Source organism: Scyliorhinus torazame, chromosome 12 (genome assembly GCF_047496885.1).
Source record: "Scyliorhinus torazame isolate Kashiwa2021f chromosome 12, sScyTor2.1, whole genome shotgun sequence".
NCBI classification, from domain to species: Eukaryota; Metazoa; Chordata; class Chondrichthyes; order Carcharhiniformes; family Scyliorhinidae; genus Scyliorhinus; species Scyliorhinus torazame.
The window spans coordinates 88,276,769-88,302,023 of NC_092718.1; the positions used below are offsets into that span (position 1 = coordinate 88,276,769).

General features: G+C 49.7%; 1 protein-coding gene across 1 annotated transcript in view; it reads right to left on the minus strand.

The window, feature by feature from the left end:
- Positions 1–3,877: 3,877 nt before the first annotated feature.
- LOC140387074 (uncharacterized) overlaps positions 3,878–25,255 on the minus strand; it is a 230,434-nt gene continuing 209,056 nt past the window's right edge. The window contains 6 exon segments of the mRNA XM_072470085.1: positions 3,878–4,137; positions 4,140–4,718; positions 4,801–5,078; positions 5,080–5,160; positions 5,162–5,228; positions 5,231–5,438. Coding sequence (XP_072326186.1) covers positions 3,932–4,137; positions 4,140–4,718; positions 4,801–5,078; positions 5,080–5,160; positions 5,162–5,228; positions 5,231–5,438 — 1,419 coding nt within the window. The 3' untranslated portion in view covers positions 3,878–3,931.

The following is a 25,255-nucleotide window of genomic DNA, read 5'->3' on the forward strand; positions in this document are numbered from 1 at the left end:
TTATCCACCCTCTTTCACATACACTCTCCCTCACTATGATATACACACTTCCAGTAATGGTTCTTTTCACAGTAAGACAGCGAGCTGGATAAGACCCAGTTGTCCTGTAGTTTCAATATAAAACATGAACTGAACAGGAAGGATTCAGCTTCTGTATACATGTGAAATGAGGACACGAATGAATTGAATCAGTTTGTAAGTTTTGATAGACACCGATAGGTCCTACATGATGTTATCCAATTGTTTATCAGCTCTCAGTCTGCTATTCATATCCCTGTAATTTTGAAACATATTTCAATTAAGTTAATTCAGGAATGTTGTAATCATGGCCCCTGACCAGTCCACTGCTGCACGCACCCCGACCTAACCCCCCCAGCCGATGTCTGACGATCCCACCCCTGTCTTCGGACCCCCTGGTCCCGACAACCACACCGACCATTCCCATTCCGACATCTGCAATAATTTGCTTTTATTATGTTGTAATCATAGACCTCAGCAAATATCTTTATTTATTTGATCCCTGGTAACAATTCAAGTGTCATACATGGAAATAATTTAAATACAATACAATAGTACAGATCAGGGGCTGGATTCTCCACGCCCCCCCCCCCCCCCCCCTCCCCGCGGACGCCAAAATTGTGTTCGGCGATAGGGCAGAGAATCCGCTTTGGCCGCCACCGTGCGCATACGCGGCCTCTGAACCGGAAGTGCTGGGGCCATATCGGCAGCTAGAACTGCGAGCTCTATGGCTCCCTGCTAGCCCCCAGCAAAACGGGGAATCTGTGACCTTTTGACGCCAGTTTTCCTGGCATAAAAGACCACAGTTTTCACGGCGGCGTGGAGACTTAAGTCTCCAAGACAGAGAATCCAGCCCCAGAGCTTATTTCAGTGTATCTAATGTCACGAGAATGTCGTCTTAAGAAATGTTTGGCAGCTCATGTTACTGCAAGTGATGTCAGAGTGTGAGTGGAGTTGAGCTCTGGCTCTGCTTTTTAGTTTCACTTTGAGAAAAGCTCGGGTGTGTCCGTGTCTTTTTGGTTTCGTTTTCCGTGTTGGAGCTGAAGCCATACAAAGCAGGTGTATTGCTGTTCTCTCTGCCATGAAAAGACTATCTCTTGATCATTTGGTGAATTCATAAAGTGACTTTAACCTGATGTGCTTCTGTTAAAGGTTATGTTTTTTTGTAAGTCTTCTGGATGTTAAAAGGACAGCGTAAGCATTACTTAGTGTTGTCTTCTTTGGGGGTTGTATTTGAATTAATGGTTGCTAAGATGTTCACTGTATGTTTTAAAAAGGTTAACTTGAGTTCATAGAATAAACATTGTTTTGCTTTAAAAAATACTTTTCCATTTCTGCTGTACCACACCTGTAGTGTGGGCTGTGTGCTCCCCATACCACAATCTATTAAAAATTGTGGGTCAGGTGAACTCCATGATACACTTTGCGGTTCTCTAAACCCTGGCCTAGAACATTAACTTGTGTCAAATAAATGACAGTGAATCCAAACTTTGGTCAATACTTTCTCAAACTTTGAAAACTACAGCAACAGAATTTTACTGATCTATCTCATGGTTAAACAGTGAAACATTCAAGTGTGGAGGAGGTGTTTGAGAAAATTAACAGAAGCAGAGTCCACAACATGGGATTGTTTTCCAACATCTGGGTCAACACTAAGTTTATATTTCAGTCACTATAATGATTAACACTGGCCGGGATTCTGCGACCTCGACCGTTGTCGCCTCGCTGCAAGCGAGAATGGAGGATTTTGCATCCCAGCCAAAACTCCATTCACTTTCAATAGGACTGGAGAATCCCAGCCATGAACGAGGTCAGCGAATCCGGCCAGTGTGTTTTGTGATCAACACCTTTAGCAACCTATATCGCAGGCAGCAAGTTGCAATCACCTTTCGGAAATTATTCCGATACTGTATCTTTTCCCACACTCATAATTCAAAATGGTCCGATTGTCAGACTCCAGCAAAACACAATATTGGGCCCTCGACCACTATCTGTAACTGGCTAGATGCTAAAATGTGTTGCCTCATCACTTCCTGGTTTCCCAATGTCAGTTTTGAAGAGTAACTTGGAACTTCTCAGGTAAGCATTTGCACTGCAATTATTCAGATGCATTAACTCCCCCTGGATTGCACTGGGAACACCTGACAAAGCAATTTAAATTGCTAACTTTGGATGGTCCTGTCAGGGTTACTCGAATAGTTACTCAGAGAAAGTTAGAAAAAATAAAACCACTTCTAACTTCTGTGTAACTATCTCAAAGGCCCAGACCTATCCCTACACGGGCCATCTCCACCAGTCATTCCCACCCCCAACTAATTATCCAAACCTTGTATTCCACAACCCCCTTGCACGAGACTCTCATCCTCAACCAAGCCCTCTGACCCGGCTGGATGATGCCCCTGACCAGTCCGCTGCTGCACGCACCCCGATCTAACCCCCCAACCTATGTCTGATGATCCCACCCGTCTTCGGACCCCTTAGTCCCGACAACTACCCTGACCATCCCCACACCTTACCTCCCGACCTCAGGCCCATACCCAACATTCACATCATCCCCCAACCTACACAACTTCTGTCTTATGTCCAACCCCCAAACCCATTCCAACCTTCATAACATTTGACCCCCAAATCCTCTCCGACCTTCCCACCAACCCAAATCCCATCCACTTGCCTTCTCTTGTTGATTCCATTTGGTGCTTTAAACTTTGCTGCGGTGCAGTAAGGAAGTCTCCTTGAATCTACCGAAACTGGACTACACTGAAGGCGGCAAGGACGTTCTTTGATGCAGACCCGAAGCAGCTCCGCCATTGGAGGTGACAGCCTGTTTTTCCAAGAGCAGCTAAATGAACGTTAAAGTGCTTTCCGATGCTAATTGGGAGTTACGGCCCATTAATGTTAAATAAATAACTCACTGACAATCAATCAGATCACAAACTTCTCTAATAACATTTCGATAACAATGGACATCAACACAGATTTTATTTGGACAAATGTAGATGCAGATCAAACAGTTTGCAAAAGGAAATAATTTAGATACAATGCAGATTAATACAAATTCAAGCACATTTTGGCCAAACGACCTTGAGTTAAACAAATTGCACATTTCAACACATTTCAACTTCTCAATTTTCAAACTCAGTTTCTGCTTAAATTTTATCAACAATTTCTTAAATTTTCAAAACAGCAACAACAAAATTTTATTGATCATCTCATGATTAAATATTGAAAAGTTCATGTGGGGAGGAGGTGTTTGAACAAAATAACTGGACCAGTCCACAACACGGAACAGTTTTCAACACTTGCATCAAGAAAGTAGTTACATTTTCAGTGGCTACATTTATTACCATATATTTAGTGATTGACACCTTTACCAACACAGATATCACCTGACTGCAGCAAGACAACATCCACCCCAGTGACCTTTCACCATCAGAATAGAAATGAAATGAAATGAAAATTGTTTATTGTCACAAGTAGGCTTCAATGAAGTTACTGTGAAAAGCCCCTAGTCGCCACATTCCGCCGCCTGTTCGGGGAGGCTGGTACGGGAATTGAACCGTGCTGCTGGCCTGCCTTGGTCTGCTTTAAAAGCCAGCTATTTAGCCCAGTATGATAAAGATTCTTGAAAATTCAACGCGTTCTGCAGATGCTGCAGTTTATATCAGAGGGGACATTTTAAAAAACCCAAACTGACGACCCAATTTCAGAGAGAATCTGACATTAGACTGGAACAGAGTCTCAAATGTTCCATCCTCATTGGAAATCAACTTATATTCCAGCATAATCCACACAAACACATCACGAAGAATAAACGGTTAACAATCTAAATAATAGTAATGTTTGAGATAAGGTTGTCCAAATATAAAAATAATTCAAAATGAATAAAAATTAAAATTATTTACCGTTGTCTTTATTAGGTTTCAAAACATTTTCTTAGGTGCATTTTGAAAGCTGCTGAATCTTTGAAGACTTTTCTACACTGATGGCAGGTTTCAGAGCAGGTGTGAGCTTTCAACTGATGGATGTAAACAAAGCTCTCTCCACATTCTAGGCATTTATAGGGTCTCCCTCTGTGGATCCGCTGGTGTTTATGGAGGTTCCCCGAGTCTCTGAACCTCCGCATTCAGCGTATTTATAGGGTTTCTCTCTAGTGTGGATCCTCTGGTGTTTATGGAAGCTCCCTGAGTCTGTGAAACTCTTCCCGCATTCTGGACATTTATACTGTCTCTCTGCTGTGTGGATCCGCTGGTGTTTATGGAGGCTCCCTGAGTCTGTCAAACTCTTCCCGCATTCTGGACATTTATAGGGTTTCTCTCCTGTGTGGGTCAGCTGGTGTTTATGGAGGCTCCCTGAGTCTGTGAAACTCTTCCCGCATTCTGGACATTTATAGGGTCTCTCTCCTGTGTGGATCCGCTGGTGTTTATGGAGGTTCCGCGAGTCTCTGAACCTCTTCCCGCATTCAGGACCTTTATAGGGTTTCTCTCCGGTGAGGATCCGCTGGTGTTTATGGAGGCTTCCTGAGTCTGTGAAACTCTTCCCACGTTCTGGACATTTATAGGGTTTCTCTCCCGTGTGGATCCGCTGATGTTTATGGAGGTTCCCCGAGTCTCTGAACCTCTTCCCGCATTCTGGACATTTATAGGGTCTCTCTCCTGTGTGTATCCGCTGGTGTTTATGGAGGTTCCTTGACTCTCTGAAACCTTTCCCACATTCAGGACATTTATCGGCTCTCTCCTGTGTGTATCCATTGATGTTTATGGTGATTCCTCGAGACTGTGAAACTCTTCCCGCATTCTAGATATTTATAGGGTCTCTCTCCTGTGTGGATCTTCTGGCGAGTATGGAGGTGCCCAGCCTGCGTGAAACTCTTCCCACATTCAGGACACTTATAGCGTCTCTCTCCTGTGTGGATCGGCTAGTGTTTATGGAGGTTCCCTGAGATTGTGAAACTTATACCGCATTTTGGACTTTTATACGGTCTCTCTCCTGTGTGGATCCGCTGGTGTTTATGGAGGCTCCCCGAGTCTGTGAAACTCTTCCCGTATTCTGGAAATTTATAGTCTCTCTCCTGTGTGTATCCGCTGGTGTTTATGGAGGTTCCTTGACTCTCTGAAACCTTTCCCACATTCAGGACATTTATAGGCTCTCTCCTGTGTGTATCCGTTGGTGTTTATAGTGATTCCCCGAGTCTGTGAAACTCTTCCCACATCAGGACATTTATAGGGTTTCTCTCCTGTGTGGATTCTCTGATGTTTTTGGAGGTTCCCCGAGTCTCTGAAATTCTTCCCACATTCTGGAAATTTATAGAGTTTCTCTCCTGTGTGGATCATCTGGTGTGTATTGAGGCTCCCTGAGCATGTCGAACTCTTCCCACATTCTGGACATTTATAGGATCTTTCTCCTGTGTGGCTTCTCTGGTGCTTATGGGCCTCCCTGAGTCTATGAAACCCCTTCCACATTCAGGACATTTACTGGGGGCGAAATTCTCCCCCAACGGCGGGATGCCCGCCGACTGGCGCCAAAGCTGGCGCAAATCAGACGGGCATCGCGCCGGCAAAAAGGTGCGGAAGTCTCCGCATCTTTGGCGGCCTAGCCCCAACATTGAGGGGCTAGGCCGACGCCGGAGGGATTTCCGCCCCGCCAGCTGGCGGAAATGGCGTTTGTTGCCCCGCCAGCTGGCGCGGAAATGCGGCGCATGCGCGGGAGCGTCAGCGGCCGCTGTCAGTTTCTCCGCGCATGCGCGGGAGCGTCAGCGGCCGCCGAAAGTTTCCCGCGCATGCGCAGTGGGGAGAGTCTCTTCCGCCTCCGCCATGGTGGAGGCCGTAGCGGAGGCGGAAGGGAAAGAGTGCCCCCACGGCACAGGCCCGCCCGCGGATCGGTGGGCCCCGATCGCGGGCCAGGCCACCGTGGGGGCACCCCCCGGGGTCAGATCGCCCCGCGCCCCCCCCCAGGACCCCGGAGCCCGCCCACGCCGCCTGGTCCCGCCGGTAAATACCAGGTTTGATTTACGCCGGCGGGACAGGCAGTTTCTGGGCGGGACTTCGGCCCATCCGGGCCGGAGAATCCAGCGGGGGGTCCCGCCAACCGGCGCGGCTGGATTCCCGCCCCCGCCCAATCTCCGGGAGCGGAGACTTCGGCGGGGGCGGGGGCGGGATTCACGGCGGCCAACGGCCATTCTCCGACCCGGCGGGGGGTCGGAGAATGACGCCCTGGGTCTCTCTCCTTCCTGGATCCTCTTGTGAGTAGGGAGACTCCCAGTCTGTGTGAAACTCTTCCCACATTTTGGACATTTATAGGGTCTCTCTCCAGTGTACATTCGCTGGTCAGTAAGGAGCTTCCCAGCCTGTATGAAACTCTTCCCACATTCAGGACAGTGAAACAGCTTCTCTCCTGTGTGGATCCATTGATGCTGATGAAGATTATGTGATTTTCTAAATTCCCTCTCCTGTGCAGATTTTGTGAATGATCCCTGCTCAATTTGCTGCAAAAGACCATTGCTGGAAGGAGAGTGTTGTCCTGTTGAAATGAGTCCACAGGACTTTGGATATATTCTTATGAAGGAAATCTGCAGTGGTAGCTGCAACACTGCAATGAGGGCATGAGTGATACCTTGTTCCCCTGCTGGAGAAGAAAGAAGGAAAATTGTCAGTGTAATAAACATGTCAAAGATTCTTTTGGAGATAAAATTCAGGGATGTGTGGGGGTTGAGGTGAAGCGCATTCTCACACCCAAGTCAGAGTTTGTGGGTTAATGTCCCGCAAAAGGGACTTCTGCATGTAATCCTGACCGACAGTTCAATGCTTCAGTGAAGGAGAGCTGCACTGTGTTAGGTCCTGGGCGGAATTCTCCGTCCCGCCAGACCCATTTTCTGGCACTACGCGCCCCTGCCGACAGCAGGATCCTCCATCCCAGCAGCCAGACAATGGGGTTCGTCATTGTTGCCACCTCCACGCCGTCAGGAAATCAGAAGGCGTGAGTGCACTGCCGGCGAAGCAGACGATCCTGCCAATGGAGAATCCCGACCCCTGTCTTTCAAGGCATATTAAACTGCATATTGTGTGTGCGTTAAGATCATAGAATTCCTACTGTCCAGAAGGAGGCCATTCGGCCCATCGGGTCTGTCCAGACCCTTCAAAAGTGCACTGCACCGAGACTTCTGGTGGCAACCATGGTGTGAGTGGTCGCACATTTGGTGGCTCCCGCTTGTGGTGGACCTTTTGGACCTTTTCCCCGATTAAGGGCGGAGCTGAGTGATGGTATAAGGTTCTGGTGAAAGTAGAGAGTATCCCACCGGTTTATGGATTCATGGGCCAGAAGTGGTCGAAAAAGGAGGGTACATTCGCTGAAAACAGGTTTGGAGCCTGCGACACAGGGGAAGATGGCGGAGGGTCACGGTCTGGGTTTACCGGCTCAGTGGTTGACGGAACAACTTGTGGCCTTTCCTGCACGAGACGTTTGCCCAGCAGAGGCAGGAGTACCTGGAGGACCCAGCCAGGATGGTAGATCCTATAAAGGCGGGGATCGACCGCATGGAATTGAGGTTAGAGGCCAAGGGCCAGGCGATTCAGAAGATGGAGGAGGCGGTGGGTGAACACGATGAGCAGCTCGCCTCGATGGCTGCGGATATGGGACTGATGAGAGATCATCAGTGTCCAAAATTGCCCTTAGTGTTGGGTGGGGTTGCTGGGTTGTGGGGATAGGGTGGAGGTGTGGATCTTGGGTGGGATGCTCTTTCCAGGAGCCGGTGCGGACTCGATGGGCTGAATGGCCTCCTTCTGCACTGTAAATTCCTCACTAATGTAATCTGCATTTGTATTTAATCTGCATTTGTATTTATGAAGCTTAGAATCCATATTAATTGCCTTACCGACTTGTGCCCAAACCAGAAGATTTCAATTTGTGATTCTCCAGGTCTGTGTTCCTGCATCCCCATCAACATTGTACTATTTCAATTCTATTGCTTCTCCTCATAGTTCTCCGCCTGAAATTTAATCTACTCTATGTCGTCCCATTGCACCACTCTGTCTACAACTTCCTGAAAACTTATTTTCTCCTCTTCACTGTTTACTTAATTTTCAAGTTTTGTGTCAGCTGTAAACTTTGATATAATGTTCCCTTTACCCGCGTCCTGGTCTTTGATTTATATCAAAACGGACAGGAGTCCAAACACTGTCCACTGGATGAAACACAGTTTAATTGGTTCCAATCTGATGAACAACCATTCCATTCACCATTACTCTCTGCTTCCGGTCCTCTAATCTATTTTGTATCTACTATACGACTGCAACATTAATCTGACAGACTTCAATTTGTCAACAAGTCTATTTTGCGATATTTTATCACATCGATATCATTACAGGACACAATAGAATCTTTCACTAAAGTTCCCCGTTCTGGTCAGTATCGTTACATTTTGATTCTTGTTTCGCCGTCCACATTGTCGTCCATTTGATGCCAAGTTGCTTTGCATATTCATCACCGTACCAGACCATCAGCTCACACTGAGGAGGAACAAGCTTGCAGGTCCTGTAATAAATTTTGTGTCGGTGCTGCAAGGCTACAAGGTTCTGCTCCTCTTCCTTTCTGGCACAGTTAACAAATCTAGGACATGAGAAGTGAATGCTCAACTGGTGAAAACTCAGTTCAAATTGTTGCATAAATGCAGAATGAGAAACATGTTAGTATAGCGTGTTCGACTGACGGGGCGTATCTCCAGCTATTGCCAAATTTCAATATTAAACAAGCTGTCAGGAGAGCACACTCAGTGGAGACCAATCAACTCAGTGTAGATATTAAAAATAATCACCTCAACGTTTCTGGGGAGATGGGGAAGGAGTTTAGGGGAGGGGGGAGATATGCCCTGCAATATAGTTTCCTGGTCCTTCTGCTGCACTTTGTCTTGTAGAATAAGATCAATATTTTGGAGCAACCATTTGCCAGGCACCATGTCAAACACATATTCAGGAACTAGACTACGCTGGTGGGATGTTTCCTTGGTAAGCATTACACAGCCCAACTCCCTTCATCTTACAAAAACTCACTCTGATTTGTGGACTTGTTTAAATTCAAAGGCCCTTATGCCTCGGATATGTAAAATTAGTTATTAGGAAATCTGCAGAAAGGTAGATTCAGAGTGTTTCCTTGCTGTGTTATGAATTCCCCGTTTCCGACTGTAAGGGGCCGACATTAGATTTTATTAATCTTTTTCTCTTTACATACCTATAGAAACTTTTAATCAGTATTTATGTTCCCCGCTAGTTTACTTTCAAATTGTATTAATCAATCCCTTGGTCCGCCTTTGCTGAATTTTAAACTGTTCCCAATCCTCAGATCTTTTGATTTTTCTTGCCAATTTGTATGCCTCTTCTTTGAATCTATGGCCACAGTTCCCTTTCTACTCTTATGCCAAATAAGAATAAACAACTTTTGGAGTTCACCTATTTGTACTGAAAGGAACGACAGCGGACAGGCAGTGGTATTTTAATAAAAGGATTGGATTATTAAAAGTTTAGAAAATTTATTTTATCTTTATTTTTGCAAGTGATCAAGCTGAATGCAAATTGCAAGAAGCTAGAAGCGGCCTCCCACTTCTTTTATTAAAACTTAAACAAACCCTTATCTGTTTTCTGTGATTATACCTATGAATTAAAAAGACCAGAGCTTCATAAAACTTACAAACACACAAGTGGTGAACAGTTTCAGGGAGCTCTGTAAAATGAGGAATGATCTCTGAACTAAGTCAAGATGTCCATGCTCTCTGTCATGTTGCCATCTCTTCCACATCTTCCTTTTACCCTTAGCCTACATCAGTGTTTTTCAAACTTTTTTGCCCAGGCCACTTTTTTACCAACCGGTATCCTTTGGGACCCTTTGGACTCTTACCGTCGCTATCAGTCTCGAGTGTGGGACCTTATCAAAAGCCTTGCTGAAGTCCCCAGTAGACTATGTCAAATGCATTTCCCGCATCTACACAACTGATCACCTCTTTGAAAAATTCAAACAAGTTCAGACATGTGGTCACCGATCTGTGATTACCACCGGTTCGCTCCGGGGGGGCTGGACTGGGGCTTCAGGAGGTGGCAGCGGGCAGAGATTGAGAGATTTGGGAATCTTTTAATTGAGGAGAGTTTCCTGAGATTTGAGGAGCTTGAGTTGCCGCGTGGGAACGGATTTTGGTACCTGCAGGTACGGGACTTTGTTCGGAGGCAGGTCGGGATTCCCTCGCCTCCCTCTAAGGGGACTACAGGATAAGGTGATGTCAAAAACAGGGGTGGGGGGGGTGGGGGGTGGGGGGCGCAGCGAGGCCGATGTTTTGGCCTTGTCTTCTGGTGGCCCGGAGACGGATTCTGTTGGGATGGAGGGTCTCAGAGCCTCCAAAGTCGGGTGTTTGGGTCAGTGACATGGCAGGGTTTCTTAGGCTAGAGTAAATTCAGTTCCCCTTAAGGGGTTCAATACAGGAGTTCGCTCGGAGGTGGCAGCTGTTCATCGACTTCATCAAGAATTGACTGTCAGCACGGGGGCGGGGGGCGCATGGCAGTGATGAATAAGGGCAGGGAATCTCATGTATGGGTAGTTAGGGGTTAGGACTGGGGGGAATTGGGTATGTTATTGTGGGTTTTTTTGCGTATGTTAGATCTCTGTTGTTTAAAATGTGAAAATGTTAAAATTATAAATGCCTCAATACAATATTTTCTAAAAACAAACTACCCCTGAAACCAGGATTTAAATCCAAAAATCAGAGCCTCGAGTTGGAGCACCTAATGTGCAACTTCCACCTACATGCCACCATCAGAAATCCTTCACTTATTTTTTACTCATAGTTGCACCGAGTAACCATGAACAGAAACCTTGGGTTGGATTCTCCACTGACGGGATTCTCCATTGCATCATCTGCACACCCATGCTCCGGATTCCCCGATAGCGTTGAAAACCCCATTGGCCGGCTGGCAGGACGGAGAATCTCGTTGCTGGCGAGGGCGCGTTGCACCAGAAAACCCAGGCGGCAGGACAAGAGAATCCCGGCCCTAAATAATTTATCGAAAAGCATTCAAATGAGGCAGTAAGAAACTTGAGAACTATTTTAGGAACTTACCATCCATGAATATCCACTGATAGCAGCTGATTCTTTATTTGATAGGACTCCTTCATAGGGTCCAAAGTGAACTCCTTTGGGAATAATCTTCCCTTCATTCCACACACGAAGAACGGCTTTTAGAATTTTTGAGGTTGCAATGCTGAGACCCTCTGGAAGGGTTAAACGTGCTCTATCTGGTTGGCTGAATTCAACAACTGTGTCCTTGATGAATACTGGAGGACCATGCACAGGGCATTCTTCAATAAAAAATGTGTCGCAATCTTCACAAACTATCAAAGAACAAATGAAATGAAAGATGAATCAGGGTTTAAGTTCAATATTCAGAGTTTATAAAGGTGAAGGTGGCTTTTTCAGAGAAGGGGCAGATGACCGATCATAGGTTTTATGAGGGCCACGAAGAATCCAGCACGAGTTGAAGGATAGAAAGAAAGAACATTTATTTACAATAACATATATATATAATGGCAGCAGCAACTCCTTTGCTGCTCATTCTCCTCTAGCCGGTTCCAAACTGGCCAGCTTTATTTATGCAGGGAATCTACTAATGGTTTCTCCGCCCCCCTCATTGGGGAAGCTCATACTCCCAAAGGATTGTGGGATTCCCATTAGTCCCCAGCCAGTGGTAAGCAGGCTGGTTATAACATCCCTTCCCCCCAAAGTCCAAGGAATCCACCTAAGACCCTGGTGAAGGAGGGCGTCGGACTCGTTTTGCCGCAGGCCGAACACCATTTGCACGAGGCGCTGGATCGGGTGGCGTGTAACGAGACGGAGAACGGCGCTTCCGTGATGAACGGCGTAACGGTTGTACATCCATGGCCCGTGGGCCCGAGGATTCCCCCTCTAAGGCATCCTGTGTCTCCATCTCGGAGTCGGAGTCCGCTGCCTCTGTCATTTCAGCGTCTCTATCTCCACGCGGTTCTGCAACGACCCGCGCATTCTTTGAGTGCGGCACCAGAGGAAGATTCTGAGGAATAATTTCCACTGTGTCTGGTCTCTGTGGCTGTAGAAATGAGCTCCGGGGACGGGAAATCTTTGGAAGGGATGGTCTTCTGGACCAAACGTGGTCGACATACTTGCGCTGGAGCCTACCCTGGGCTTGCACCTGGTAAGAGTTAGGGCCCGTTTGGCGAACGATTATGCTAGGGACCCACTGGGCACCACCAGCAAAATTCCAAACGAACACTGGGTCACCGGGCGCAAACTGCCGAATCGGCCAATGTCGAGAAAAACCATGTCCCTGCCGTTCTTGTGTGCGGCGTACTTTTGTGCCAATGTCCGGGAAAACCATGCTAAGGCGGGTGCGAAGTCTCCAGCCCATTAGGCCCAACAAACAACGAGCCAGTCTCGTGTCCATCGACTCGGAAGACTGCTTCTTTAGGCCTCGTTTGAATGTCTGCACTGTGCGCTCCGCCAACCCATTTGAAGCCGGGTGGTATGGGGCGATGCGGATATGGCGTATGCCGTTCATCTTCACGAACCTCACAAACTCCTCACTTGAGAACGGAGTGCCGTTGTCCGTGACCAGCACCTCGGGGAGGCCATGCGTACTGAAAGACAAACGCATCTTCTCGATTGTTGCGCAGGACGTTGTGCCTACCATCTTATGCACCTCTAACCATTTAGACTGGGCATTGATTAACAGAAGGAACATGGATCCTTGAAAAGGGCTGTCGAAATCCGCATGCAAGTGCGCCCAAGGCCACCCTGGCCATTCCCAGTAATGTAGGGGCGCGGCCGGTGGAAGCGTCTGATGCTCCTGGCAAATGGAGCAGTTTTGGGCCACCTTCTCAATGTCGATGTCGAGGCCTGGCCACCAGACATAACTCCGGGCCAACATTTTCATTTTGGCCACACCCGGATGCCCATTGTGCAAGTCTCTTAGTATCAGTTCCTGTCCTTTTTCTGAGACAATCACACGCGTCCCCCACAAGAGGATACAGTCTTCCATGCTAAATTCTGACAGCTTGGAGGAAAATGCCCGCAACTTGCCTGGGAGCTGTCTATGCTGCCCACCATACAGGACAATGAGCCAAACTTTTGACAGGACTGGCTCCGTCTGGGTCCACTCACGGATCTGTGATGCCGTGACAGGCAAGGTATCTGTAAACATTAGGGTTGCAACCACCTCACCTGTCGTGGGGGTCGACATGGGGCCGGTCGATAAAGGCAATCGGCTCAGTGCATCGGCATTCACTATCTGGGTTCCTGGTTTGTGTTCCAGAGAATACTCGTAGGCAGCGAGCAACAAAGCCCAGCGCTGGATCCGCGCGGAAGCAATGGGCGGTATTGGCTTACCCTCTCGGAAAAGTCCCAGCAGAGGCTTATGATCAGTCACGATAGTGATGTGGCGGCCATACATGTACTGGTGGAAGCTTTTCACCGCAAAGACCACCGCTAGGCCCTCAATCTCGATCTGCGCATACTTCTTTTCCGCTGCAGTCAATGTGCGGGAGGCGAAAGCTATCGGCCGCTCTGCCCCGTTCTCCATCTTGTGGGACAGGACGGCCCCAATACCATACAGGGATGCATCACATGTGATGAGCAAAGGCTTTCCAGGATCATCGTGGGTTAGTAACCCAGACGACGACAATTGTTGTTTTACCCGCCGGAAAGCGGTTTCTTGCGGCTGACCCCAAGCCCAGGTGTGATTCTTCTTTAGCAGAAAGTGCAACGGGGACAGCATAGTTGCCAGATTGGGGAGGAACTTCCCGTAATAGTTTACGAGAAAAGAATGAAGATGCGAAGTGTCAGTCGGGGCGGGGGCCTGTTGAATTGCGCGCACCTTCTCTGCGACAGGGTGCAAACCTTTGCGGTCCACCCGATAACCCAGGTAGACGACTTCCTTTGCCTGGAAGACGCACTTTGTGCAACATAAACGGACTCCAGCTTCCGAAAAGCGTCTAAGGACAGCTTCCAAATTTTCCAAATGATCCTGCTCCAACGTCCCTATAATCAAAACGTCGTCCAAGTAGACAGCGACACGCGGTAAACCTCTCAAAATGCCCTCCATGACGAGTTGAAAAATAACGCAGGCAGAGGATACCCCAAAGGGCAATTGTGTATATTCATAAAGGCCCCGGCGTGTATTAATCGTTACATATGGCTGGGAGGCAGAGTCCAGCTCCAACTGTAGGTAGGCGTGACTCATATCTAATTTCGTGAACGAGAGTCCGCCTGCAAGCTTCGTGTAGAGATCCTCAATGCGAGGCATTGGATATCGGTCGAGCCGGGAAGCCATATTCACTGTAAGTTTATAGTCGCCGCACAAGTGAACTGTGGCATCTGGCTTCATTACAGGTACAATTGGTGCTGCCCGGTAAGCGAAACGGACGGGCCTGATAATACCCAAAGTCTCCAAACGAGTGAGCTCCCCTTCTCGAGCAAGGGGTAAGGCACCGGGCGCGCCCGGAAATAGCGTGGCGTGGCTCCTGGTTCAACTTGGATACGGGCAACGGCCCCTTTTATTTTCCCCAAACCGGGCTGGAATACATCTGGGTGCCGTCTTAGCACCTCAGTCAACCCTCCAGAAACTGTGTGGAGGATGTGCTGCCACTGCAGCCGCAAATGGCGCAACCAGTCCCGACCCAACAGGCTGGGCCCGTGGCCGTGCATCTCGATAAGTGGGAAATGCCCCTCCTTGCGTCCATAAACAACAGGGGTCATCGTAGTTCCTGTAATTTCCAATGGTTCCCCCCTGTAGGTGGCCAACCTGGCCTATGTGTCGGTTAATGTAAGTGTCTGTATACCCGGCTTGATGCGATCGAATGGCTTCTGGGTGATCACGGACACCGCTGTGCCAGTGTCCAAATCCATCTCAAGCGGGTGACCATTGACACGTACTGTCACCTTAACGGGGGCCACACAGGGAGCTGCCACACAATGCAGCTGCAGGCAGTCGTCCTCCGTCTCCACATCCTCGGGAGTACTCGACGCAGGTTCATCCAAATGGAAGGTACGACCCCTGGGCTGGCCCCAGTTTCGGTCGGAACGACGGCGCCTTTGGCGCCCCCAGGACCGGCGGCCGCGACGGGGTCGGCGCCCACAAGTCTAACATGGGCATGGCTCCTCATCCATTGGTTCTGGAGAAGGCTCCCTTCAGGGAGGAATGTCCGACAGCCACTGGCGTCGATCCGGACATCGCCTCGCCCAAGGTAGCGCAGGGGTGCCGGAGAGCGCTTTCGGATGGAAGGGGTTGCGCCCCAAGGCATGCACCTCCATTCCCTGTAGCTCCTGCACTCCCCGTTCTGCACTCTCTCGGGACAATACTATTTGAAAGGCCTGTTGAAAAGTCAACGTTGGCACAAAAAAAATAGACAATGTCACCATCTGTGGCCATGATCAGCAGGACCACGACTCCAACCTTGCTAATTTCTCTGCACCGCTACTCTCCCAAACCTCACTTACAACAAGGAGAAATGTGTGTTTAGCATGAAGCGCTTAGCCATCCTTGGCTATGTGGTCCAGAACTGAGTTCTTGGGCCCGATCCCGACCGCATGCACTCCCTCATGGAGCTCCCTCTCCCCCACTGCCCCAAGGCCCTCAAACGCTGCCTGGGGTTCTTTTAATATTACGCGCAGTGGGTCCCAAACTATGCGGACAAGGCCCGCCCACTCATACAGTCCACCCAGTTTCCCCTGACGACCAAGGTCCAACAGGCCTTCGCCCGGATCAGAGCTGATATTGCCAAGGCCACAATGCACGCTGTAGATGAAACACTGCCCTTCCAAATAGAAAGCAACGCATCAGACGTCGCCCTTGCCGCCACCCTCAATCAGGCAGGCCCATGGCATTCTTTTCCCGCAGCCTTCATGCCTCTGAAATTCGGCACTCATCCGTTGAAAGAGGCCCAAGCTATCGTTGAAGCTGTGCGGCATTGGAGGCATTACCTGGCTGGCAGGAGATTCACTCTCCTCACTGTCCAACGGTCGGTAGCATTGTTAATACCACAAACCAAACGGTCGCTTAACATTTCTGACAAGGTCTCACCATAGTCACAGTACTATCCTGCGTAGCCTGGATAGGAACTCGGCAAGGGATTTTCCTGGTCCTCTCAGCAGTATTAAACCGGTATTGCTGGACTATCGTGGACGGGATTGGGTTAAAATGTTGCCCCACTAAGTTCACAAGTTCATCAAACGTTTTGGTGTCCGGCACAGCTGGGTACGTAAGGCTCCTAATCATCCCAAACATATGCAGGCTGCAGGCGGTGAGCAATATGACCACCTGGCGCTCGTTTTAAGTGATGTTGTTTGCCTGGAAATAGTAAAGCATCCATTGTGCGTACTGGTTCCAGCTTTCCAGCGCAGCGTCAAAAACATCCAAACGTCCATAGAGAGGCATGGTGTAATAGAAAACAACTTCCAACCTGTATCCAACAGAAATCCAGGGAGGTGGCTTCAGCAGTGTAGACAGCTATTCACTTTAACCCTCGTCGCCAGTTTTGTGAGGGCCACGAAGAATCCAGCATGAGTTGAAGGATAGAAAGAAAGAACATTTATTTACAATAACATATATATACAATAGCAGCAGCAACTCCTTTGCTGCTCACTCTCCTTTAGCCGGTTCCAAACTGGCCTGCTTTATTTATGCAGGAAATCTGCTAATGGTTTCTCAGCCACCCCCCCTCATTGGGGAAGCTCATACTCCCAAAGGATGGTGGGATTCCCATTAGTCCCCAGCCAGTGGTAAGCAGGCAGGTTATAATAGGTATGGGGCAAGATTCTTCGTCAGCCAATGCCGAAATTGGGAAAGACGATTGGGTGGACAATTGGCCTTGAAGCCAAAATCGTGGCCAGCACCGGGTTTATGCCAAATTGCCATTATCTGGTGTCTTGACAGCGGCACCAATGCATTCCACTCCACAAGTGCAGTAAACTCTTTTGCATATCATTAGCGCGCCTGGCCAAGTATCCTCCAAGGCTTCCACAATCCTCCGCCTCCTCTGGGGGACAATTCCAAACGGTGAGGTTCACTTGTGCTTTTAAGAATCGGAAACGGGCACTGTGGCTGATGAGGGAGAGAGAGGAAGTAGGACACACAGAGGCGCGCCCGTGGGTTACCGGTCCTGACACTGGTAGGGCTGACTGGGGGTGTGCTGCCAAGGCCGGGGTGTGGCGGGAGGGGGGGGGACATACGGCGGGCAGGGTCCGCAGTGCCAGTCCGGACCACATGTAGCCCGTTGGACCTGGTTGGGGGGGGCGTTACACACCATGCTAAAATGTCAGCCTTTCACCCTCTGCAGAGAATAGATATTGGAATTCAAACAGCAATTGTGGTCTTCTTCCGAATTGCTGCTCCCTGGGGAATGCACTGCGGTTATACGAGCTGGAGCTGCTTAAAGAGGTAGACGCTGCAGCAGCGGAGCCTGCCCCAGAGGAACAGGAGGCAGCCGGTGCAGATGGCGAGCCGACACCCAGCAGGCGAGGAGGAGGTGCAAAGGAGGCGCATGAGGCCTCATGTGTACTGGCATTGCCTGTCATTCAAGTACCTGCCGGACCTAGCATGCCGTCAAAGACACCGGCTGAGCAGGGGGACAGTGCGATATCTCTGCCGTACCGCGGGGGAATGGGGGAGGACACCTGCTCCCGGTGGCTGTCGCCCTGAACATCTATGCCACGATGTTCTTCCATGCGCAAGTGGGAATCTGTCAGAAATCTCACAGAGCTCGGTGGACAGGTGCATCCGCGCCGTCATGGATGTATTATATGGCCAGTCGGCACAAAATATCCATTTTAGTGTGAACCGAGCCCACCAGGATGCCCAGGCAGCGGGGTTCGCCACCATCGCCAATATGCTCTGGGTCCAGGGGTGATCGACACGATGTACGTCGCCATACGAGCATCTGCAGATGACAGGCTGGACTTCACAAACCGAAAGGGGTTCCACTCGATGAATGTGCAGCTGGTGTGTGACCATGAGATGCGTATCATGCACACCTGTGCCTGAAACATTGTTTTGAGCCTCTTCGTGGCATCAACCCCGGTTGAGTGGTTGGCTCCTGGGCGACAGGGGTTATCTACTGCGGTGGTGGCTGATGACACCTATTCAGAGGGCACAAACCGACGCGGAGATCCACTCAACGATACCATATGCGACCAGGGGCGCGATTGAGCAATGCTTCGGCACCCTGAAGATGCAGTTCAGGTGCCTGGACCGTTCTGTAGGGGCCCTCGAGAATAGGGTTAGGAGGGTCTCCCACATCATGGTGGCCTGCTGCGTCCTCCACAACATCACGCAGCAGAGGGACGACATGCTGGAGGAGGAGGATGAACATCAGTCCTCGTCCGCCGAGGACAATACGGGGATGGGCAAGGGTGGGCAGGTCATGGGGCCCGGGCAAGCACGGGAGACAGCACAATGTGTGCGCCAGGGCCGACACATACTGAGCGCTCTGATCTTCCCCAGCTTCACAGAATAGGGGGACTGGCCAGAGGCCCTCAATCGGCTGCCCCCTCCCATGAAGACCCTCGCTGCGTCTCACCCCTCTTTTCAACCTCCTCCGTGATTCCTACTTGCCTCAGTGTGGGGTGCGGGCCCTGGATTGGCAGTAACAGCGGGTCTAGCCCCTGGGATGGAGGATGTCAACAACTCGCGCTGGGATGAGCTCTGGTCCTCCACACTGTTTGACAACGTCTGACACCTGCCCACGGTAGCAGTTCCCACCATTCACCTGGGTGATCACTGCATGCGAGCTGGCTATTCAATCACATGGTCTCATCGAATCCCTGGGGTGGCGGAGGTTGGGTTAGGACACTGGAGTGATGAGCACTGGCTGAACTGCAGTTCTTGGGTCAAGCCTAACAACAACGCCCGCCCATTCACCACGCACCCCCCCCCCCCTCTTCCCACACCCACCCCCTCAACGCACCCACTCTTCAGCCAGCCCAGACAAGCCCATCCCTCACACTCTTCTGACAAGAGCATTGAGGCATGTTATGCACAGGTGATTAATATGAACAAATATATACAGGTTTGTTTCCTAGCCCCAACACTATACTGTGCCCTGCACCCATGCCAATCTGACTGATGTCTACCTTTCATAGAATTTTTTTTAATCATAAAATTTAGTGCAGAAGGCCATTCGGCCCATCGAGTCTGCACCGGCTCTTGGAAAGAGCACCCTACCCAAGGTCAACACCTCCACCCTATCCCCCTAACCCAGTAACTCCACCCAACACTAAGGGCAATTTTGGATACTAAGGGCACTTTATCATGCTCAATCCGCCTAACCTGCACATCTTTGGACTGTGGGAGGAAACCGGAGCACCCGGAGAAAACCCACGCACACACGGGGAGGATGTGCAGACTCCGCACAGACAGTGACCCAAGCCGGAATCGAACCTGGGACCCTGGAGCTGTGAAGAAATTGTGCTATCCACAATGCTACCGTGCTGCCCAAGCTTTCCGTGCTTTCTGGCATTACGGGTCCTAGCACTATATCCAAAGATGTGCAGGTTAGGTGGATTGGCCGTGATAAATTGCCCTTAGTGTCCAAAATTGCCCTCAGTGTTGGGTGGGGTTGCTGGGTTGTGGGGATGGGGTGGAGGTGTTGACCTTGGGTCTTTCCGGGAGCTGGTGCGGACTCAATAGGCCGAATGGCCTCCTTCTGCACTGTAAATTCTATGAATTCTGTGATATGTCTAAGTGGCTCCCCAGACGGTACATCAGAAGTGGAAGCGGCCTGCTGCATTTCCCGCCCTGTGTCCCGGGTCCCCTTTGATTGCCGTCTTTTGAGGCGACCGGGCCCAGATGAGCCCAGCTGCTACTCGGGTGTGCCAGGTGGCGCGGTGCCGCCCTGTTCTGCCCATCAGATGCACCTGGGACAGGAGGGGGAAGAGTCCGAGGTGCTGCAGTGTCCCGGCACCTCCCCTGCGGGAGCCACCGGCACGAGCCCCATCGCCTCCACCTCCCTTGGGGTGCCCGATGCTCCACAGGTTGCTGCATGGGACAAGGGTGTGAGCAGAGCTAATCCCCGAGGCTCCCGCCACCACCTGGCGCTGCCAGTCCTGGAGGCCCGCTCGTGTCGACCAGGGTCTCCATGCTCATGGTCATGGAGCACAGGGAGTGGACCACCTCCATCTGGGACTGTGCCACATCACCCAGTGACTGTGCCACCACCTTATGGGTGTGTGCTACATGAGCCAGTGACTGTGCTATCGCCCTCTTGGTCTGTGCCACGTCAGTCAGTGCCTGGGCAATGTCGCCGACGCGATCAGCCATGGTCCACTGTGATTGGGACGTGGTCTGGAGCGCCATTGCACTGTCCAGGTGGCTCTGGTACATGGCTGCATGTGTTAGGGCAGTTGCTTCCTGGGCCTTGACCACCGCCTGCACAGATTACCCCAGGCCTTGGACATCCTGACCCATGGCCGAAACCTTCACCCCCAAGACCTCCACTTCAGACACCACCCTTGGAGTGTTGGCCTGGGTGGCATGCATGGTCGGCACCAAGTCCTGCTCCTGCACGTGGTTGGACTCGTCCAACTGCACCTGCAGGTGATGAATGCTCGTTAACAACCCCTCATGCAGTACCTAGCTCTGCGACTGCATTTCCACAATCAATGGACCATCTGTTCCAGAATACCCGAAACCTGTCTGGACGGCAGCTAGTCCCTAGGGTTGGCCCGCTCTCCGACCGTCTGCCCCCTCAGGGGTTCCTACCTCCATCTGATGTACCGGAGCATGTGTGTGGTGCGCAGCAATTAGTGTCCCATCAGCCTCTTCACTAAAGTGCCCAACATAGGTGAATGTCTTTGGGATGGTGAAGGGTGTTGGAGACAGCTGTGACGGGAAGTCAATGTCTTCCCTGGACTCTTGGGTGTCGGTCAAGGGCTCCCATCCATGTCATCATCATCGAGTTGGTTGACATCTGTGATTGTGGTTGTTGCTGAGGTCGGGGGACAGCAGAAGGGCCTGCGCCATTATCAGCAGCTCCTACAAGACACAAGACAAGACGCATGATTGCATCGCCAGCTGGGGGCAGGGGTGTTGCGTTGTTGGGTAGCTGGTGGCCAAAGTGCCAGAGCATCTGGCCATGGTAGCCGGCATGTGGTGCAGGTTGGGGGTTTGGTCGCCCTCTGGTAAGGGGGATGCAGTTATGGGTGTGTGGGACAGGGGTTGGTGCTAAGGGCACAGTGCTGCCTCCTCACCCTAGCCGTCCTGAGGAGATTGTCTCTTACAGCACTGCTGGCCATTCCGGAAGGTGTTGCCCACGGTGCTGATGATCTCTGCCATCTGTGCCCAGGCCTGGCGGCGACTGGCAGCCTCCTTACCACCCCGGAGTACAGGGTCGCCTGCCTCTCCTTCATGGCATCCAGCAGCATCTCCAGTTCTGCTGGGTAAACCTTGGTGTCACTCGCCTTGCTGCCATCTAGTTGGCTGGGATGAGTGTGTGTGGGGAGTGCAGTGTGTTTATGCGACTGCAGCTTGTCACCCTCCTGAGTGTCCATCCTGATCCGGGTGAGTCCGGCACCATTTCTCATTCCAATCAATTGTGTTCCAAATGGCGCCGGTGCTAGCCCCTTAACGATCGTTGAATTGGTCCAGGTGCGGTGTCAGTTTTGCTGCATAGAAGTCTATTAATCCTGCGCCAGCAACAATATTTAATCTCAGGAACGGAGGAGCCCATGCTTATTATTGTTTCATTAGGGGCAGCACGGTAGCACAGGGGCAGCACGGTAGCACAGGGGCAGCACGGTAGCACAGGGGCAGCACGGTAGCACATGGGGCAGCACGGTAGCACAAGTGATTAGCACTGTGGCTTCACAGCGCCAGGGTCCCAGGTTCGATTCCCCGCTGGGTCACTGTCTGTGTGGAGTTTGCACGTTCTCCCCGTGTGTGCGTGGGTTTCCTCCGGGTGCTCCGGTTTCCTCCCACAGTCCAAAGACGTGCAGGTTAGGTGGATTGGCCATGCTAAATTACCCGTAGTGTCCATAAGGGTTGGGAGGGGTTATTGGGTTGCGGGGATAAGGTGGAAGTGAGGGATTAATGTGGGTCGGTGCAGACTCGATGGGCCGAATGGCCTCCTTCTGCACTGTATGTTCTATGTAATCTATGTAATCTATTACAATTCAGTCTGCAAATACAAGTAGGATTTTTCTGTGATTAATCAGATGCTGAAAAAACTTCCTACCTTCCCTTACTGAAAATTACATACAGTGCCAGTCAGAACTTCCCCACTCTGTTGTACACAAGATTTTGTTCTGGCCAAAGTTTTCAGTCCTTCACTCCGAGAAGGCAACACTGACATTGGGAACAGTAACAATGCAAACTCTGGCAAAACTATCTCCAAACCCTGCTCCACCTGAGAAAATATGAGTGGGCAGAAGGGAACTTTGAATGTGGAGACTGAATTTCAAAGAAGAGTGAAGATCATACATGCAACAGGGGATATTACTTCCACTGGATTATAATTGCATTATTTGAATGAAATTTACACACAGAGAGTTACAAATGTTTCTCTAATCCTTGAGACAAAGGACATTTAGACCTCGAGCCAATCCACAATTTATACCTTGAATTATGTGATTTTCTACCCACATCTCTCCCCATTCTGAGGGACTCCAAACTTGATTCTTACAGTAATTGAATAAATGTAATGAAATGTATTGCATCAATTAGAATGAGACTGTTATTCTCGATAATAAGAGGCCTTTAGTTTACAAAATATTTTCTTACAAAATTTCAGAATTATAACCAACAGTTTGGGGTCACATTTGTGATTGGTTTAAGTTAACAAAGAAGAATTAGTAGTGCAAGGCAAGCACAAGACTGCACTCCTCTCCTCTCCTGCTACTATGCCAAGCTGCATTGTTGCAGCAATGCCCTGTTTATCAAGGCTAATGTCATCACACCAACTTTTCCAATAAATTCTTCCTGACCCAAGGACTGGATACTTTGTACGTACACAAGTAGTCGTCATCACAAGATCATACATGCAACAGGGGATTTCTTCGGTGTAAACCTTTCTCTCTCTGTTTCTCAAACTGTATCTTCTACTTTCAGTTCCTTTGGTCACTTTTTCATTCGGAGACCCCAAATTATTTCCAGTAGAAACAACTGTGGAATAAATCAAAAAGATCATGGACAGAACTTTTAAAAATTACATGTAATTCTTGGTGCATGCAAAGGTTGTTTTTTATTTTAATGGTAGATGCTGAAAAAATTAGAAAATAAATTTTATTCCAAACACATTCAACAAAATAACACAAGTTTAACATCCAATCAAAGTATACAGTTTGTGCTTTTTTTCCCCTTTTTATCTCCCCCCACCCTGTAGCAAACAGCTCCTCAAATAAAACCATGAACGGCCTCCACAGTATCGCAAAGCCCGCCTCTGGCTTCCTCATGGCATGTTGTAACCCCTGGTAGCATAGCTAACTTCCAATTCAAAAGTATTCTTCACTGGGCAATTGGAGGTGAAGGCCACAACATTGCCCCCCTTCCCGTCCAGCAGCTCCGGCACCTCAAAGATCGCCACCATAAGGTCTGGCTTCACCTCAATCCCTACAATACTTGATAGGGCCCGAAAACCGCCTCCCAAAAGTTCTCCACCTCCTCACACCCCCAGAACATGTGAGCATGATTCGCCGGCCCCCTCCCACACTTCTCATACCCGTCTGCCAATCCCAGAAAAAACCCACTCATCCAAGCCCAAGCTATGTGGACCCTGTGTACCACCTTAAATGGTATCAAACTCATTCTTACGCAGAAGGGGGTTGAGTTCACTCGCCGCATTGCCTCACACCAAAATCCCCATCCTAACTCTCAACTCCTTTGTGAGCAGGATAAAGAGTCCCGCATGGTATGTTGCCTGCCCAGTGCCAGGGTGCGGGGCATCTCTGACCGGCTTGAAAGGATACTGGAGGGGGAGGGGGAGGATCCAGTTGTTGTGGTCCATGTCGGTACCAACAACATAGGCAAGTCTAGGAAAGAGGACCTGTTTCGAGATTATAAAGAGCTAGGATTCAAATTAAAAAACAGGTCCTCAAGGGTCATAATCTCCGGATTACTGCCCGAGCCACGTGCAAATTGGCATAGGGAGGCCAGAATAAGGGAAGTTAACACGTGGCTGAAAGAGTGGTGTGGGAATGAGGGGTTCCTTTTCATGGAACACTGGCATCAGTTTTGGGACAGGGGGGACCTATACCGTTGGGATGGTCTCTACCTGAACCGAGCTGGGACCAGTGTCTGGCGAAAAGAGTAAATAGGGTGGTCAATAGGACTTTAAACTAAAGATTGGGGGTGGGGGGTGGGGGGGGGGGGGGGGGGGGGGGGGGGGAAGTCAGGGAACCAAGAGGTGAAGTAATCAGCGGGGAGCATAGCTGCTGAGGAATACAAAAAAACACGACCAGACAAAACTCAAGAGTGGTTACGATTGTCCCCATCCCACAAAATATGACACAGTGTATGGAAAGGCTCAGTAAACCATGGTCCACCACACTAAGAAAACAAAAAGGGACGGTCAATAGAGAATTAAAGGTGCTATATTTAAATGCGCACAGTGTACAGAACAAGGTAGATGAGCTTGTGGCCCAGATTGTGACTGGCAGGTATGATGTGGTAGGCATCACAGAGACATGGTTGCAGGGGGTTCAGGACTGGCATTTAAACATCCAGGGATTCACAACCTATCGAAAAGACAGAGAGGTGGGCAGAGGGGGTGGGGTTGCCTTGTTAATTAGGAATGAAATTAAATCAATAGCACTAAACGACATAGGGTCAGATGATGTGGAGTCTGTGTGGGTAGAGTTGAGGAACCACAAAGGCAAAAAAAACATAATGGGAGTTATGTACAGGCCTCCTAACAGTGGTCAGGACCGGGGGCACAAAATGCACCACGAAATAGAAAGTGCATGTCAGAAAGGCAAGGTCACAGTGATCATGGGGGACTTCAGTATGCAGGTGGACTGGGTAAATAATGCTGCCAGTGGACCCAAGGAAAGGGAATTCATTGAATGTTTACAGGAGGGCTTTTCGGAACAGCTTGTGATGGAGCCCACGAGGGAACAGGCCATTCTGGACTTAGTGTTATGTAATGAGCCAGACTTGATTAAAGATCTTAAAGTAAGGGAGCACTTAGGAGGTAGTGATCATAATATGGTCGAATTCAATCTCCAATTTGAAAGAAAGAAGGTAGAATC